This window comes from Scyliorhinus canicula, chromosome 2 (assembly GCF_902713615.1).
Source record: "Scyliorhinus canicula chromosome 2, sScyCan1.1, whole genome shotgun sequence".
Lineage (NCBI taxonomy): Eukaryota > Metazoa > Chordata > Chondrichthyes > Carcharhiniformes > Scyliorhinidae > Scyliorhinus > Scyliorhinus canicula.
In genome coordinates, this window is record NC_052147.1 from 154,062,326 (window position 1) to 154,081,815 (window position 19,490).

Consider the following 19,490-nt stretch of genomic DNA (forward strand, 5'->3'; position numbering starts at 1 on the left):
TCCCTCTACAGTGTCCCAGGACGGGTGCAGCACGGGGTTAGATACAGAGTAAAGCTCCCTCTACGCTGTCCCCATCAAACACTCCCAGGACAGGTACAGCACAGGGTTAGATACAGAGTAAAGCTCCCTCTGCACTGTGCCCACGAAACACTCCCAGTGCAGGGACATTTTGACATCTTCTCTAAGCTAAAAAGGTGGTGGCAAATGGTCTTAAATCAGGGGCAATGTGAATAGGAGCACTGATCTGGAAGATATTGGACTGTTACCAGAAAAGCATCCAGAGATGCATCTGAACCTGAATGCTCGGTACTAATGACAGCAAGTGGTTCTACCTGACACCCAAGCCAATAATATTACCATAAATCGTAGTGTATAAGGTGACCAGCATACAAGATAGCCCCAAAGTCATGTTTTTGCATAAACTCAGAGTTTCAGTCGATTACCCTCCCTTCTCAGCAAAATACTGTACGTGCATTAGTAGTCAGCCTCAATGCTTCAACATAAATGAATATTTTACTAAATGGTGTAAGGAATCAAGCATATGATACAGACTGTGTTGAAAAGATGTGTGGGAGTTTAAGACATGCCGCACACGCACAACAGACACCGCGTAGTGAACAACAAAGATGGTGACCACCCGCACCCACGTCAGTTGTTCTCTTTCATATTCGGCGTAAATGTCAACCTCTTTTTTGGAGTGACTGTTTGAGGCTTCAAAAATCGACTTATACCCGGACATCTAAGATACCACTTCCCATATTAGACAACAGAGGCATAATGTTTGATGTGGACATGCTTTCAACTTTTGCCCAACATGACTGGAGATGGTCTCCGGGTCAAAATATAAGAATGGACATCTGCACTATATAATTTCATCACGCACAGCTACACAAAAGGAACCCTGCAGCCAGACCATTCAGATCTAATGTTCCATAAACCATTTTATGCTTGTGCTTTGATTTTCTCATCAGGTTCGATCACGACGTTTATGTGTGATCCAAACTCCGATTCTGCAAAGGAAAGTGAGAACTTTAGTGCAATGTGAGCTGCTCACAAGGAGCTTCCATTTCAGTAACAAAGACTCAGATGATAACCTGACATTCTGGGCTATATTTTCCTCTGTTCATTGATTATAGTAAACTTTATGGAGGCAAAGTCCCAAACCTCATATCATAATATTCCTGTAGCATATTTATGAAACATTAGGTAGTTCAAGGTAATGTGATTTCTAGAATTGACTTTGTCATTATTTTTATTCCTGTCTCCCAGTTTTTCTGTCTCCATTGTATCTGTTCTGATGATGCTAGCTTCCACAACGACACCTCTGACAATGTCTTACTTTTCCTCAACTGAGGAATTCCCTCCCACAGTGGTTGACAGGGTCCTCAATTGTGTCCGGCCCATTTTTTGCATGTCTGTGCTCAATCCTTCTCCTCCCCCCTAGAACAGCGATAGGGTTCAACGTGTCCTCACTTTTGGCTTCACCAGCCTCCCCATTCAAAGTTTCATCCTCTGCTATTTCCGCCACCACCTGCATATTGGGCTGTTTAGCACACTGTGCTAAATAGCTGGCTTTGAAAGCAGACCAAGATATGCCAGCAGCATGGTTAGATTCCCGTAACAGCCTCCCCGAACAGGCGCCGGAATGTGGTGACTAGGGGCTTTTCACAGTAACTTCATTTGAAGCCTACTTGTGACAATAAGCGATTTTCATTTCATTTCATGATGCTACCACCAAACACAACTTTCCCTCACTCCCCCATCAGCATGCCAAAATCCCGTTCCCTACACGACACCTTGGTCCACTCCTCTATCACCCCCGACATCTCGTCCCCCCTACCCACAGTACCTTCCCGTGCAATCACAGGAGGTGTAGCACCTGCCCATTTACCTCTGACCTCTTCATCGGCCATGATCCCAAACACTCTTTCTAGGTGAAGCAGCGATTTACTTGTACATTTCTTTCAATTTAGTCTACTGTATTACTGCTCACAATGCGCTCTCCTCTACATTGGGAAGACCAAATGCAGACGTGGTGAGCACTTTACAGAACACCTCTGCTCAGTTTGCAAACATAACACCAGCCTTCCAGTCACTTGCCATTTAAATTCACATCCTTGCTCTCACATTTTGGTCAATGTCCTGTTGTAATGTTCCAGTGCAGCTCAACGCAAGCTGGATGAACAGTGCCTCAATCTTTGATTAGGCATTTTACAGATTCTGCACACAACAATGAATTCAACAACTTTACACCACAAACACTTTCCTTCATTTTGATTTGTTTCTTTGCTAAGGGGCAATCTGTACCTTTTTTTCATGTTTTTCAGATTGAGCTGTTCATTATTTTCCTATTAATGCTTACTCTGGACCTAAGCTTTGCCTCTTCACTACTACCACTCCCTTTGTCTTTTGTTTCAGGACATCTTTATCATTTCATCTCCTCCGCTCTCTAACCTATCCCAGAACTTTCCTTTTGTTCCATTACTTAAACAGTATAAAAACCATCGCATTTCTATCGGCCTTCAGTGGCAAAGAAGTCATATTTGGCTTGAACCGTTAACTCACTGCTTCTCTCTACACAGAGTCTGCTGAGTTTTTCCAGTACACGAGTTTTTAATTGCAGATTTTTTGAGTGCTTGGGCTAAAGCAATACACAAATGTTGTCCATAGATATCTACATTTCTGTGGGGCCGATCCATTGGACTGTCGAGGAAACCTACACCACAGAAACAGGTCATGTGGCCCAATGCCAGGATTTATGCTCCACTCGTCTCCTCTCATCCTCTTTATCCAATTCTAACAATATATCCTTGTATTCCTTTCTCCCTCACATCTTTATCGAGCTTCCCCTTAAAGCATCTATACTAATCACCACAACCCTGTGGCAGCAAGTCACGCTCTCCAGATAAAGGCGTTTCTCCTGAATTCCTAAATTTGCCAATAGGGCAGCGAAGGAAGCCAGCAACACTCAAGAGGCCAAAATTGGAGGAATGCAAAATTCTTCGAGGACTGTCGGGTTGTAGCAAAGGTGGGGGGGGGGGGGGGGGGGGGGGGGGTGAGGCTGTGGACAAATTAGAACCGTTGCTTGACTGGGAGCCAATGTAGTTCATTGAGCACGGGGTGATAGATGAACAAGACCTGGTTCGTGTTAGGATAAGGGTTGAATTTGCGTTTGGTTGAATTCAAGTTTACTGAGGGTGGAAGATCGAAGAAACTGGAATAATTCAGTCTGGAGTTAAGAAAATTATGGACCTTTGTTTCAGGATTCGATGGGCTAAGGCAGGGTGCAGAGGTGGGCATTATTATAGTGGTGGAAGTAGGCAAAAATCTAAGCAAGATGAATCTGTAAGGCCCCACGGGCCTGCAAACTGTTCAATATAACCATGGCTGATCCTTTGCCTCAACTCCCTTGCATGTTCACTCCCTTGATTCAGAGAGACTGAAATCTGTCTATCTCGTCCTTGAATTTATTCAATGATAGAGCTTCACAGCCCTCTGGGTTGGAGGGTTGCGAAGATTCACATGTCTCTGAGTGAAAGATTTTCTCATCTCAGTACTAAATCCCAAGACTATGGCCCTCATTCTAAAAATATATGTTCCAGTGAGATTTCAGCTAGTATAAGTTGGATTCAGAGTCCAGAGTGCTCACCATTACACCATGGAAGCCACGCTAAAATTTCCAGTTCCAGTACCATAATTGCCAAACCCACAAAATCACAGAATTGTTACAGTGCAGGAGGCCTTTTGGCCCATCGTGTCTGTGCCAGCTCTTTGAGTGAGCAATGCAACTAGTATCGTTCCCTAGCCTTCTCTCTGTAACCCTGCATATTGTTAATTTTCAGATAATAATCCAATTTCAGTAGAATTTGAACTCACAACATTTGAACTCGTTTTAACAAAGTGATTCATTAGAAGCTCAATGCACTATGCATTGCATCACCAAGCACTGAGAGAGGACATGGGATCTGAAGCTCAGTCAGGGTCAAATAAGATCAAGTATCCACAGACAATTTGTAATTCGCTGCCAATGATTAATTAATGTTGAGGGAATGTTCTGTGAGGCTCTTTGGCCCAGTGTACCACCAACAATATAATGAGCACAAATATTACCAACTCCAGCCTAATGCACCTTCAATGGAACAGGACGGACACAACCCACACTCATAGTAAACAGATAGAAAAACGATCACAGGTTCCACCTTCACAGAATCGGTTCAGCATAGGAGGCCATTTGTTCCATCATGTCTGCGTCAGATCTCTGAATGAGCAATGCAACATTTGATACATTTCAAGTACATTTCAGATCCTAACCATTTGCTGTGTGACTCTGTCCCTACCACACTCTCAGACAGTACACTGCAGATCCTCACCACTCGCCGTGTGAAACTGTCCAACACACTCTCAGATAGTACATTCCCCAAACCATTCGCTGTGTGAATCTGTAGCCACCACACTCTCAGACAGTACAACGCAGATCCTAACCACTCGCCGTGTGAATCTGCCTCCACCACACTCACAGACAGTACGTTCCAGATCATAACCACTCGCTGTGTGAATCTGTCTCCACCATACTCACAGACAGTACATTCCAGATCCTAGCCGCTCGCTGTGTGAATCTGTCTCCACCACACTCACAGTCAGTACATTCCTCCAACCACTCGCTGTATAAATCTGTCGCCACCACACTCCCAGTGCATGCCAAATCCTCACCACTCACTGTTTTAAAATGTTTCTCCTTGTGTCTCCATTGCTATTCTTTTGCCAATTACCTTTCATTTTCAATTTTTTTCAAGTGCCCTTTCATTTTCAATCCTTCCACCGAAGGGAACAGTTTACAATGTTATTTTACTTTCAGAACACAGGTCTGCACTTCACCAAGATGTACCCAGTATGTGACAGAGAAATCTTAATACATAGCAAGTCCATCAGCATCCACAGAGTGAAGTGACAGCATGGTGGAAAGGACCCATCTTGCCTTTTATTTTCACATGATGAGGACCTAATAAAGCATCTTGCTTTTCCCCCCACATTTCCTGAACTTGGAAATACAAATAAACATCTTCCCTGCAGTTACTGATTATTGTTTATTGTTGGGTGTTAATTTGGGAGAAAATGTGAAAAAGGAGAATTAAAATATTTTAAAAATAACATCTTCCCTCCATTCTACATTCAAACTCAAGAGTTATTGATTCACCACTTTCCAATTTACTCCCCCCTCTCTCCTCTTTTATCCTGCTCACCACGGGGTGATAATCCGCATTATGAATCTTGGCCGTTCACCGGTCTGTTACCATTAATCATAATCTTTGCTCATGTACCTTCTGTGTAGTCAAGCATTGGGTTATATGACAGGAAGAACCAGGCCAGTCCAACCAAAATGGTCACTACAAGGTTCACTACAATCCAAGGGTGCAGAATCCGAAACTCCGATCCGGAAGGCCTGTTAGAGAGAGAGAGCCAGAGACTCATTTAGTCACAGGTTCTGCGCTGCAACTGGAACAAGACACTGAAACGCACTCAGATCAATACTCAGGAGGTCACTGCGCTCCGCTTAATGGACAGTGGTTATGGTCCTGGACTAAAATCCTAGAGGTTAGGAGTTTATTTCAGCCTTGCAAAATGTGATATATGGTTCTGATATTGCAAAAAAAATAGCTAAAATCTGAAGGATTGTTGAAAATACTCAAGGATCAGCCTGCCATCTTTATCCTGCCTGGCCTCCAAGTGACTCCAGTCCTACATTACACAGTTGATTGCAAATGCTCTTGGGGCATAGTAGCTTGGGTAATAAACGCAGATTTATAGTGTTACCACATCTAAAAATCACAAGGGGTTGGTGGGAGACCAATTTGATGTTTTGGGAGATCCAATGGTACGTTTAAGGCTGGGAGTCTGCCTCTGAATTGGGAGGAAGATCAATGCTGTTATTAGGGGTCCAATAGTGACCAGGACGGGTCTACTACAGCACTTGGGCTGGAGATCCAATGCTGCTCTCGAGGGAGGGAGGTGGACTTGAACATCAAAAGGTGCAGGAGGTCCAATGCTTCACACAGGCGCTGTAATACTGCAACCCAAATGTAGTTACAGGAATAGGTCCTTGCTCATGTTTGTCCTTCACCTGTTTCCCAAATGAAAGAATGAGAAAGTTCCTGCCAAATTAGCTGGTTTCTCTCAAAGGGTTGTTGGTCTGTGAAATTCTCTTCTCAGAGAGCAGTGGAGACTGGGTCACTGGACATAAGGAGGCTGAGTTAGATAGATTTATGGTCAGCAAGGGAATCGAGAGTTATGAGGGACAGACAGAAAAGTAGAGTTGAGGCCACCAATCGATCAGCCATATTTTATCAAAAGGCGGAGCTCACCAGCACATTAGGGCTGTCAACAATGTACAAAGTTTCACACTTATGGATCAAGGCTCAGTGAGGTGAGCACAAATTAACCCTCTCACGAAAGTACTCCACACCGATACCGCTCCTCCTTTCACAAGTGCCTGGCATAAACAGTATAAGGCTTGAAATAAAAAAGTACAGTACGTATATGACAGTGCGTATGGGTCACTATGTGGAGTCTGTACGTTCTCCCAGTGTCTGCGTGGGTTTCCTCCGTGTGCTCCGGTTTCCTCCCACAAGTCCCGAAAGACGCACTGTTAGGTGAATTGGACATTCTGAATTTTTCCCTCAGTGTACCGAACAGGTGCCGTGGTATGGCGACTAGGGGCTTTTCACAGTAACTTCATTACAGTGTTAACGTAAGTCTACTTGTGAGACTAATAAAGATTATTATAATAAGGACTAGTCTGATAGACACAGGGTAATTACTGGTTTGCACAGTGCTGCTCATGGACTGAAATATAAATAGCACATCTGGGGTGAAACTCCTTTGCATTTTATTATTTCATTAGAGTCCTATTACGATAGAACAGGCATGGCCCGCAACTTACCAAAGGGTGACATTGGAGCCTTTTGTACTTTTGAACCGGTATCTGTTAAGCCTGTCACTAGGCATTTGCTGGCTCAGTGACAGCAACAGAGCTGTGAAGTACACTGCACTCAGACAGAGAACAGTATAAATGTAAACAATCAAACAAAACAAACTTCACCATTACAGATACTGTGGAACATAAATTTTTTTTAAAAGGAAGAAAGACAGGTTTGATTCTCAGTCTGTGTTCAGTTAGCTGACCTCTGGCAGTGTGTAATCAGGTCTATAATAGCTCAATGCCTGTGCAGCAGGGTGGGAGGGGGAAAGCAAGTCATTAAACTGATCTCCTGTTCTCAAACAATAATCTGGACACTTCGGCCGGAATTTTCCAGCCAGTTTCTGGGCCAGCGACACTGGTGGGCAGCGGGCCGACCACACTGGTGGGCATAAGGCCGACAACACCGGCGGGTAGCGGGCCGGCGACACGGGTGGGCAATGGGCTGACGACATTGGCGGTTAGCGGGCCGACAACAATGTGGGCAATGGGCCAACGACATCGGTGGGCAATGGATCGATGGCACCGGCGGGTAGCAGGCCAGTGACACCGGTGGGCAACGGGCTGGCAAAATCGGCGGGCAACAGGTCTGCGAGCAACAGGCCGGCGACACCAGCGTGCAATAGGCCAGCAGGCGGGTAGTGGATTGGTGACACCGATGGGAAATGAGCCGATGACACTGGTGGGCAGCGGACCGATGACACCAGCAGTTGGCGGGCCAGCGACACCAGTGGGCAACGGGCCGGCGAGCAACAGGCCGGCGACACCTGCGGGCAATAGGCTGGCGACACCGGCAGACAATAGGCCGGCGACACCGGCGAGCAACGGGCCGGCGACACCGGCAGACAATAGGCCGGCGACACCGGCAGACAATAGGCCGGCGACACCGGCAGACAATAGGCCGGCGACACCGGCAGACAATAGGCCGGCGACACCGGCAGACAATAGGCCGGCGACACCGGCAGACAATAGGCCGGCGACACCGGCAGACAATAGGCCGGCGACACCGGCAGACAATAGGCCGGCGACACCGGCAGACAATAGGCCGGCGACACCGGCAGGCAATAGGCCGACGACACCGGCAGGCAATAGACTGGCAACACCGGCAGGCAATAGGCTGACGACATAGGCAGGCAAAAGGCTGGCGACACCGGCAGGCAATAGGCCGGCGATACCAGTGACCAATGGGCCAGCGACACCAGCGAGCAATGGGCTAGCGGGCAACAGGCTGGCCACACAGGTGGGCAATGGGCCGATGACACCGGTGGCCAATGGGCTGATGGCACTGGCGGGTAGCGGACTGGGGACACCAATGGGCAATGGGCCGACGTCACCGGTGGGCAACAGGCTGGCGACACCGGCAGGCAAGAGGTCGGCAATACCAATAGGCTGGCGACACTGGCAGGCAATAGGCCAGCGACACCAGCAGGCAATGGGGCGGCGACACAGAACGGCAACGGGTCATCGATGCACAAATATTGACACACAAAACATGCAAACCAACAAATGTGGGAAAACAAGAGCTTTTCCAACTGAGAGCGTAGTGAGTACTTACACAAAGAGGCCAGTGCAGCAGGATCCAGTGTCACAATTCTACGCATTGCCATTGGTGCATCAGCTACGTTAAACCTGGAGAGAGCGGAACAATAAGATAAACAAAGCCAAATGTCGATGAATGAATCTCATTATTGTTCAGTTTATACGCTCAATCAAACTGCAGCATCCAGTCTCAGACCCTAATCGCCACTGACTACAAGGGCCAGATTAAAACTTACATCCTTCCTCTCTAAACCCAGCATCCAGACAAATGGGCGTCGCCGCCCTTTGATTCTTGCCACTTCTCTTTGTATTTATCCAAGCAGTTGATATTGGCAAGTCATTTGTCCATTAGGGTCATTGCAACCAGGTTTGACTTTAACTTATTCCATATCTGCCTTCATTTTCCAGTGGAGTCACCAATCAAAGCAGGGTCCATGGTTTCAGCACTGGACAACCAGGCAATGTTAACCAAGCAACCTTTCTTATTGATTCCTGCGATGCAAGTGTCACTGGCTAAGTCAGTGTTTATTAACCCCACCAGTGGGCCACTGAGAAGGCGTGGTGAACTGCCCTCTTGAACCGCTACAGTCATGTGGTGTAGGTACCAATGTCTACAGCAAGATAAGCTGACAGAGCTGAACCTCAAATCATCCACAAATGGCCGTCGAGCATATAGTGCAGATTATTGAGAAAACATCCACAAAGCAGCCGCACTCTGCAGATCACAGAATACCACAGTGCCGAAAAGGCCCTCAGCCCATTGAGTCTGCACCAACGCATGTAAGGCCCTAACCTTCCCACCTAATCCCACTTGCCAATACTTGGCCTTGAATGTTATGGCGTGCCAAGTACTCATCCAGGTACTTTTGAAAGGGTGTTAGGCATCCCGCCTCTACCACCCTCCCAGGCAGTGAATTTCAGACTGTCTCCAAGTTAAAAGATTTCCTCAAATCACCCGTAAACTTCCCACCCCTCACTTTGAACTTGGGGCCCTCATAACTGGCCCTTCAACTAAGGGGAACAGCTGCTCCCTATCCACCCTGTCCATGCCCGTCATAATCTTGTACACCTCAATCAGGTCACCCCTCAGTCTTCTCTGCTCCAGAGAAAACAACCCAAGCCTATCCAACCTCTCTTCATAACTTAAATGTTCCATCCCAGGCAACATTCTGGTGAATCTTCTCTTCAACCCCTCCAGTGCAATTACATCCTTCCTATAATGTGGCAAACAGATTTGCACACAGGACTCTAGTTGTGGCCTCACCAAAGTTCTATACAGCTCCATCATGACCTCTGTGCTTTTGTAATCTATGCCCCGATTGATAAAAGTGAGTGTCCCATATGCCTTTTTCACCACTCTATTAACCTGCCCTTCTGGCTTCCGAGATCTATGGACAAACATTCCAAGGTCCCTTTGTTCTTCGGAACTTCCCAGTGTCAGACCTTTTATAGTATATTTCCTTGTTAAATTACTCTTTCCAAAGTGTATCACCTCACACTTTTCAGGGTTAAATTCCATCTGCCACTTATCTGCCTATTTGACCATCCCAGCTATATCTTCCTGTAACCCAAGACACTCAACTTCACTATTACCAGGCGGCCAATCTTTGTGACATCCACAAACTTACTGCTCCTACCCCCCACATAGTCATCTATGTCATTTATATAATTGAAAAACAGTAGGGGGCCCAGCATGGATCCCTGTGATACGTCACAGGTCACTGGCTTCCAATCACGAAAGCAGCCGTCTATCTCCTACCGCTAACCCAATTATGAATCCACCTTATCAAATTACCCTGTATTCCATGTGCATTTGCCCTCTTAATAAGTCTCCCATGTGGGACCTCGTCAAAGGCTTTGCTGAAATCCATGTAAACTACATCAACTGCACTACCTTCATCTATACACCTGGTCACATGCTCAAAAAATTCAATCAAATTTGTTAGGCATGACCTCCCTCTGACAAACTAATGCTAACTATCCCTCATCAAACCTTGTCTGTCCAAGTGGAGATAGATTCTCTCCTTCAGAATCTTCTGTAGTTTCCCAACCACTGACGTGAGACTCACTAGTCTGTAGTTCTCTGGCTTGTCTCGATAACCTTTCTTAAATAGTGGGACCACATTAGCTGTTCTCCAGTCCTCTGGCACCTCCACCGTGGCCATAGAGAAATTAATAATTTGGGTTACAGGGGCAGTACGGTGGCGCAGTAGTTAGCACTGATACCTCATGGCACCAAGGACCCGGGTTCAATCCCGGGTCACTGTCCATGTGGAGTTTGCACATTCTCCCCGTTACTGCGTGGGCCTCATTCCACAACAAATAAAAAGATGCGCAATCTAGGTGGATTGGCCATGCTAAATTGCCCCTTAATTGGAAAAAAGAATTGGGCATTCTAAATTTATTAAAAATAAATAAATAATTTGGGTCAGAGCACCGACAAACTCTTCCCTCACCTCCCACAGCAGCCTGGGACACAATTCATCAGGACCTGGAGATTTGTCTGCTTTTAAGCCCGCCAATACCTCCAATACCTCGTCACTCCTTACGTCAATTTGCTCAAGAACCTCACAATATCTCTCTCAGAGTTCCATAACTACCTCCTAATTCTCTTGGGTGAAGACAGATATGAAATATTTATTCAACACCCGACCAATGTCCACCCACAGATTTACCCCTTGATCCTTAATGGGCCCTACTCTTTCCCTTGTTATCCTCTTTCCATTCATTTACTTAGAGACTATCTTGGTATTTTCTCTACTTTTACCAACCAGAGCTTTCTCATGTCCCCACTTTGCTCTCCGAATAGATTTCTAAAGTTCCACCCTGCACTTTCTGTGCTCCACTAATGCCTCTGCAGGCTTGCTCCCTTATACTTGTTAAAAGCTTATTTTTTCTTTCTCATTGTATCTCTGGCCATCCATGGTTCTCTGGGTTTGTTATACCTCCGTATTTACCTAGATGGAACATATTAGGCCTGTACCCTCCCCATTCGATGTTTGAAACCCCCCCCCCCCCCCCCCCCCGTCATTCTGTAGGTTTCCCCACAAGTTACTCTTTCCCATCTACCTTGGCCAGATCCTGCTTTATTTTGTTCAAATCTACTCTTCCCCAATCCAATCTTGCACCTAATGAAAGCAAAGTTTGGTAAATGGGGAATCTGTGACTTTGATACTTCTGGTGGTTTAAAATAGCTCAAATCCAAATGAAGCTGCCTTTGATTATAGATGATAGATCATAGAATTTACAGTGCAGAAGGAGGCCATTCGGCCCATCGAGTCTGCACCCGCTCTTGGAAAGAGCACCATAGATTATTATAGAATTTACAGTGCAGAAGGAGGCCATTCGGCCCATCGAGTCTGCACCGGCTCTTGGAAAGAGCACCCCACCCAAGGTCAACACCTCCACCCTATCCCCATAACCCAGTAACCCCACCCAACACTAAGGGCAATTTTGGACACTAAGGACAATTTATCGGGGCCAATTCACCTAACCTGCACATCTTTGGACTGTGGGAGGAAACCGGAGCACCCGGAGGAAACCCACGCACACACGGGGAGGATGTGCAGACTCCCCACAGACAGTGACCCAAGCCGGAATCGAACCTGAGACCCTGGAACTGTGAAGCAATTGAGCTATCCACAATGCTACCGTGCTGCCCCATTAAATGCTTCATTATGGTGGGAGGGTGTTCTGCCCCTTTGGAACTATCCCCACCTTGTGCCAAGTTTCAGGGAGGGGGCAGGGTGGCAGAAACCTCATGGACACAAGAGTTTTGTTTTGGATCAGAGATGGTCAAGTTTATATGGTCCCATATTGGGTGCCATTGTTTTGGGGGGAGACTGTGGCACACTGGTTAGCACTGCTGCCTTAAACGCCAGGGACGCGGGCTCAATTCCCATCTTGGGTGACTGTGTGGAATTTGTACTTTCTCCTCGTATCTGCGTGCATTTCCTCCGGGTGCTCCAGTTTCCTCCCACAGTCCAAAAGTGTGCAGGTTAAGTGGATTGGCCATGCTAAATTGCCCTTAGAGTCCAGGGATGTATAGGTTAGGTTAAAGTGATTCCCTGAGTTTTCCAGGGGTTGAGCCAGAATCACTCTATTTCTTTTTTTTAAAAACAAACATTTTATGAAGGCATTTATGGTTTTAATACAACAAAAGTTACAAATACAAATGTAAACATAATTCAGTACGTAACATCCCCCTCCATATCTTCTCACTCTTCCTGCCTAAACTAAACTAAACTAACTCGCCCTGCCACCCATAACCCCGAAACCCCCCCATTATTGAATCTACTAACAGTTTAGTTTTCCCCGAAGAAGTCAATAAACTGCTGCCACCTCTGAACGAACCCTAACATTGATCCTCTCAGGGCAAACTTAATTTTCTCAAGCCTGAGAAACCCAGCCATGTCGCTAACCCATACCCCCGGTTTCGGATGCTCCGAGTACCTCCACACAAATAAGATCCGTCTCCAGGCTACCAAGCAAAGGCCAAAACATCGGCCTCTCTCGCTCCCTAGACTCCCGGCTCTTCCGACACTCCAAAAATCGCCACCTTTGGACTCGCCGCCACCCTCATTTTTAGCACTGTGGACATGACACCCTGCCAGAATCCCCCAGCTTCGGACATGACCAAAAGATGTGGACATGGTTTGCTAGCCCTCCTGCACATCTCACACAACTGTCCTCCATCCCAAAAAACCTGCTCATCCAGGCCACCGTCATGTATGCTCAGTGGACCACCTTGAATTCTGTCAGGCTGTGCCTGGCACATGATGAGGACGCGTTGACTGTGCTCAGAGCATCCTCCCACAGACCCGCCTCCAACTCCTTTCGCAACTCTTCTTCCCATTGACGCTTTAGCTTACCTATCTGGGTTTCCTCCCACTCCATAAGTTCTTTATAGATTTCCAATACCTTCACCTTCCCCTCCCCCACTCCCGTTGTAGAAACTACCTTGTCCTGCATCCCCTGTGGCGGTAGAAGTAGAAAAGTCAAAACCTTTGCACAAAATCCCTCACCTGCAGATAACAAAACCCATTCCCTCCTGGCAATTCAAACACCTCTTCCAGACCCTCCAAACAGGGAAAGCTGCCATCAATAAACAGATCCCCCAGCCTCCCAATACCTGCTCTCCGCAACCTCCAAAACCCCCCATCTAACCTCTCTGGCACAAACCTGTGATTGTAACAAATTGGGAGGCCACACCGACGTTTCCTCCACTCCCATATGCTTCAGCCACTGCCCCCAAACTCTCAGAGCCACCACGACCACCGGGCTTGTAGAGTACCGGGCCGGCGAGAATGGCAGAGTTGCCGTTACCAGTGCTCCTAAACTTGTGCCTCTACCCACTCCCACACCGACCCCTCCCCCACTACCCACTTCCTGATCATGGCTATATTTGCCGTCCAGTAATAGTTCCTAAAGTTCAGCAGGGTCAACCATCCCTCCCCTCGACTCCGCTCCAGCAGCACTTCCCTTACTCGCGGGTTTCACCCGTCCACACAAACCCAGAGATCACCGCATTTACCCGCTTAAAAAAGGCCTTTGGTATAAGAATAGGGAGACACTGGAAAACAAACAAAAATCTCAGGAGAACTGTCATCTTTACGGTCTGTACCCTACCTGCCAGTGACAATGGGAGCATGTCCCACCTCCCGAAGTCTTCCTTCATTTGCTCAACTAACCAGCTCAAATTTAATTTATGTAGCTGCTCCCATCTCCGTGCCACCTGGATACCCAAGTATGGAAAACTTTCTCCCACCACTTTAAACGGCAACTCCCCCAGTCTCCTCTCCTGCCCCCTCGCCTGGATCACAAAAACCTCGCTCTTGCCCATGTTCAATTTTTACTCCGAAAACCGGCCAAATTCCCCTAATATCCGCATAATCTCTCTCATCCTCCCTAACGGGTCAGAAATATACAGGAGTAGGTTGTTTGCATACGAGACCCTGTGTTCCATCCCCCCCCCCCCCCCCCCACCCCAACGGACTAGCCCCTTCCAGTCATTCGATGCTCTCAGCGCCATCGCCAATGGCTCTATAGCCAAGACAAACAACAGTGGGGAGAGGGGACATGCCTGCCTTGTCCCCCGGTGCAGTCTAAAGTAGCCCAAACTCACCCGGTTCGTCCACATGTGCGTCACTGGTGCCTGGTACAGCAACCGGACCCAGTCAACAAAGCCCTGCCCAAACCCAGGACCTCCCACAGATAATTCCAATCCATCTGGTCAAAGGCCTTCTCCGTGTCCATAGCGACCACTACCTCCACCTCCCTCCCCTCAGAGGGCATGATTACATTCAAGAGCTTGCTAGCGTTGGCCGTTAACTGCCTGCCTTTGACAAACCCCGTCTGGCCTGCCCCGGAACCCCCGGAACACAGTCCTCTGTTCCTGAGGCCAAAATCTTGGACAGCAATTTGGCGTAAAAATTCAGTAGGGAGATTGGTCTGTATGACCCGCATTGCTCCAGATCCTTCTCCTGCTTCAGGATCAATGAGATCGAAGCTTGGTGACATTGTTGGGGGAAGAACACCCCACTCCCTTGCCTCATTAAATGTCCTCACCAGCAGCGGGCCCAGCAACCCAGAAAACTTCTTGCAATATTCCACCGGGTAGCCGTCTGGTCCTGGAACCTTACCCAACTGCATGGCCTCCAATCCCTCTACAATCCGGATCCAGGCTCCCAACCCCTCCACCAACCCTTCCTTCACCTTCGGAAACTCCAACCCCTCAGAATTGATCAATTTCAATCTATTTAAACTGTGCTCCTCTGTGAGTTTTGCTCCCAAAATATAGACAAACTCACAGGCACGTCCCGCCACCGTGGGCTGGGAACCACAGGCACGTCCCGCCACCGTGATGGTGGGAACCACAGGCACGTCCCACCACCGTGGGGTGGGAACCACAGGCACGTCCCACCACCGTGGGGTGGGAACCACAGGCACGTCCCGCCACCGTGGGCTGGGAACCACAGGCACGTCCCGCCACCGTGATGGTGGGAACCACAGGCACGTCCCACCACCGTGGGGTGGGAACCACAGGCATGTCCCGTCACCGTGGGCTGGGAACCACAGGCATGTCCCGTCACCGTGGGCTGGGAACCACAGGCATGTCCCGCCACCGTGATGGTGGGAACCACAGGCACGTCCCACCACCGTGGGGTGGGAACCACAGGCATGTCCCGTCACCGTGGGCTGGGAACCACAGGCCTGTCCCGTCACCGTGGGCTGGGAACCACAGGCATGTCCCGCCACCGTGATGGTGGGAACCACAGGCATGTCCCGTCACCGTGGGGTGGGAACCACAGGCATGTCCCGTCACCGTGGGGTGGGAACCACAGGCACGTCTCGCCACCATGGGGTGGGAACCACAGGCACGTCCCGCCAACGTGGGGTGGGAACCACAGGCACGTCCCGTCACCGTGGGCTGGGAACCACAGGCACATCCGGTCACCTTGAAGTGGGAACCACAAGGTTATATCTTTGAGTTTTCCGCAAAGAGAAAAGGTATGGAGATGCCCACACTCTGGATTCTTACAAACACGATGAGAGGTTTTATTAAGGATGTTGCTCACACAATCTAAAATGGAGAACTGAAGCCCGTGCAAACACTAACTGTTAACATTACTATTGATCATGTGACACTTCACTAGCAGGGTAATATTCTCTGATCCTAACACCTCTCCCCCCTTACTTCTTTAGTGCAATGACAACTGCTTAACATTTAAAAAAACATTTTTTAGAGTACCCAATTAATTTTTTCCAATTAAGGGGCAATTTAGTGTGGCCAATCCACCTAGCCTGCACATCTTTGGGTTGTGGGGGTGAGACCCACACAAATATGGGGAGAATGTGCAAACTCCACACGGACAGTGACCCGGGGGTGGGATCGAATCCGGGGCCTCGGCGCCGTGAGGCAGCAGTGCTAACCATTGTGCCACCGTGCTGTCCCTCTGCTGAACATTTTTACTACAAACATACCTATGCATTATCTCTGTACATATATACACAAATCAATAAGACAGTTGATCAGGTGGATGTCTATTCCTTTTAGGTTGTATTCGACATTCTGGAACCTGGCTACTCAAGACCTTGGAACTGTCCTCTTTTCCTTCAGTAGGTGGTACTTCCTGGGAAGTTACTCCCGTGTCAATCTCTATAAGTGCTGGGAAGTCCTCAGAAACAAAATCTGAACTTGTATCTGAGTCTGGCCTCTGTTCTGAACTATTGCTGTTCGTTGTCCAAAGGAAATATGTCTTGAGAACTTTCCTCAATTTCACTTTGTGAAGCCAGTGGTTGGTCAGCATGACGTTGCCAAACTCTTTTATCATCTATCTGTACGGTGTATGATATTAGACCTGCATTTGCTAGGATCACAGCAGGTGCCCATTTCTCGTTGGTGGTGTAGTCTTTACTAGTACTCTCTCCCCTTGATCGAATACTTCTGCTCTCTGCTAGCAATCTGTGCTTGTTGTTGTTTGACAATCGCTGAAGTGTCAGGTGGTAGTACCAAATCAAACTATGTGCGCAGCTTCCTTCTGAACAGCCGCATTGCTGGTGAACTCTGTGTTGTTGCGTGTGCGGTGTTCTGGTCAGACATTAAGAATTTGATTACTCTTTTTGCCAATGTATGTTGGTCCTTCGGTACCCTGATGGAATTTTTCAATGTTTGAACAAAGAGAAAAGGTATGGAGGTGTCCACCCTCAGAATTCCCACAAACACGATGAGAGGTTTATTACGGATGTTGCTCATACAACCCAAGATGGAGAACTGAAGCACGCGCAAACACTCACTGCTGACGTCACTACAAATCACCTGACACTTCACCAGCAGGGATGTATTCTCTGATACAATACACTGAGGCACATCCGGTTACTGAGGAATGGGAACAACAGGGACATTCAACATATGAAAAAGGAGCAGGAGTAGGCATTCAGATCTTCGAGATTGCTCTGCTATATAAGATCATGGTTAATTAAAACCTCAACTCTGCACCCTGCCTACCCCGATAACCTCTCATCCCCTTGCTTACCATGAATCTATCCATCTCTACCTTAAAAATATTTAAAGACGGTCCTAAGGGCAGCGGAGGCAGCAAAAGTCGGGAGACAGCACAAGGAGGGGAAATGTCGAAGATCAGCAAAAAAAGGGCTGTGAATAAAGCGGCTGAAAGTCCGTCGGAGAGTGGAAAGGTCACCGCGGGGTCAGTAAAGAAAATGGAGGCTGGAGCACCCGGGGAGGCTGAATTGCTTACGGCTGAAGAAATAGCTAAGGTGATGGCCGTGGAAGTCGAGAAGCAGTTTACAAAAAACGGAGGCAATGAGGAAAGAGATGGGGGCAGATTTGAAAACGCTGGTGGAGGAGGCGATTACCCCGGTGAGGACGGCGATGGCGAGCGTAATGGCTGAGGTGCGGGAGCAAGGTGAGGCTCTGAAGGAAGTGGAAGAGACATTACTGCAGCACAGCGATCAACTTACCTGGATGGGAAAGGGGATGCGGAAGGTGATAGAGATGAACAAGGATCTGCGAGGCAAAATGGAAGACCTGGAAAACAGATCCAGGCGACAGAATTTGAGGATTGTGGGGCTGCCCGAAGGAGTGGAAGGACCGAGGCCGACTGAGTATTTTGCTGCGATGTTGGGAAACTATTGGGGGAGGGGGAGGATCCCTCCCGATATGAGCTGGATCGGGCTCATCGGTCGTGGAGGCCTGTACCAAAGGCGAGTGAGCCGCCACGGGTAGTGACTCTGCTTCTGTAGGTACAGTGTAAAGGAGAAGGTCCTGTGCTGGGCTAAGCAGAAGTGGGTAGTGCAGTGGGCTGGAGCTGGTATACGCGTATACCAGGACTTTACGGTGGAGCTGGCGAGAAGCGGGCTACCTTCAACCAGGTGAAGAGGGCACTGTTCATTATCAAGGTGCAGTGCGGCATTGTATATCCAGCGAAGCTGAGGGTGACTTACAAGCTCAAGGACTTTTATTTTGGGACGGCGGAAGCAGCAGAGGAGTTTATGACGGCAGAAGGACTGTGGCAGAATTGAGAAATGGTCATGTAAATGTAGCCTCATGACTGCATTTTTTCTTTTTTTTATCGTTTCATTGCGTGCTGGTGTATGGGCTATAGGAGCCAACGTTGTATATATTTGGACAAGGGAAGAAATGGGACTTTCAGTTGTAATGAGGGTTCTTTGGGGTGTGGATGTGTATGCGGGGTTTGTGTGCTAAAGGGGGCTCCTGGGTTTTTCCTGGGGCCGGGCAAGGGGGAAATAGACCCGGGCGGGGGCCTCCACGCTGGCCGGTTTAAGCTGACCAGTGAACGGGGGTGAGGTGGTGGGGGGGGGCGGCGCTGCGGCTATCGGAGCCTGGCAAAACAGGGTCTGAGGGGTCTAGCCGGGGTGGAAAGTTGGGGGTAAGGAACGGAGGTTTGGGGGGGAGGATTTTTACAAGAGGAAGTGGAGGGGAGGAGTTGGGGGGGGTTTACAACTCTTAGGTGTCATTTACGGTAGTCTTTTGGAGGTTGGATGGCATTGAGTGTCATGGGGGGGGGGGGGCGGACTCTAAAGGTTAATGGTGACCATGGGCGATTCCGGACTCCTTTCTCTTTTTCGCCTTTGTTTTTATTTCCACCGTGGGAGGGTTTGTTTTATTTGATGCATATATTGACAGGTGGGCCGTTGATTGGGGTGGTGGGAGGATGGGATCGTTGTTGATGTTAAGGGTATTGACTTTATATCTGTTACCGTTTACTGCTTGTTGGTGGGGTGTAAATTTTGAAGGAAAATGTGAAAATGGAGAATAAAAACATTAAAAAATATATATATTCAAAGACTCTGCTTCCACTGCCTTATGAGGAGGAGCGTTCCAAAGGTTCACGGTGATCAAGCGAAAAAGTTTCACCTCATCTCTGTCTTAAAAGTCACCTCTTATTCGTCTAAACTCCAATGGATGCAAGTCTAGCCTGTCCAACGTTTCTTCATG

The 19,490-nt window shown here is 48.1% G+C and overlaps 1 protein-coding gene across 2 annotated transcripts in view; it reads right to left on the reverse strand.

The window, feature by feature from the left end:
• Positions 1–490: 490 nt before the first annotated feature.
• Positions 491–19,490, reverse strand: part of LOC119960158 (transmembrane protein 237-like) — a 67,662-nt gene continuing 48,662 nt past the window's right edge. For both annotated transcript variants that reach the window (XM_038787971.1, XM_038787976.1), the window contains exons 10-13: positions 8,529–8,602; positions 6,938–7,040; positions 5,319–5,440; positions 491–1,010 (exon numbers count right to left, since the gene is read on the reverse strand). In XM_038787971.1, the coding sequence (XP_038643899.1) occupies positions 943–1,010; positions 5,319–5,440; positions 6,938–7,040; positions 8,529–8,602 (367 nt within the window). In that variant the 3' untranslated portion in view covers positions 491–942. The remainder of the gene's footprint in view (positions 1,011–5,318; positions 5,441–6,937; positions 7,041–8,528; positions 8,603–19,490) is intronic.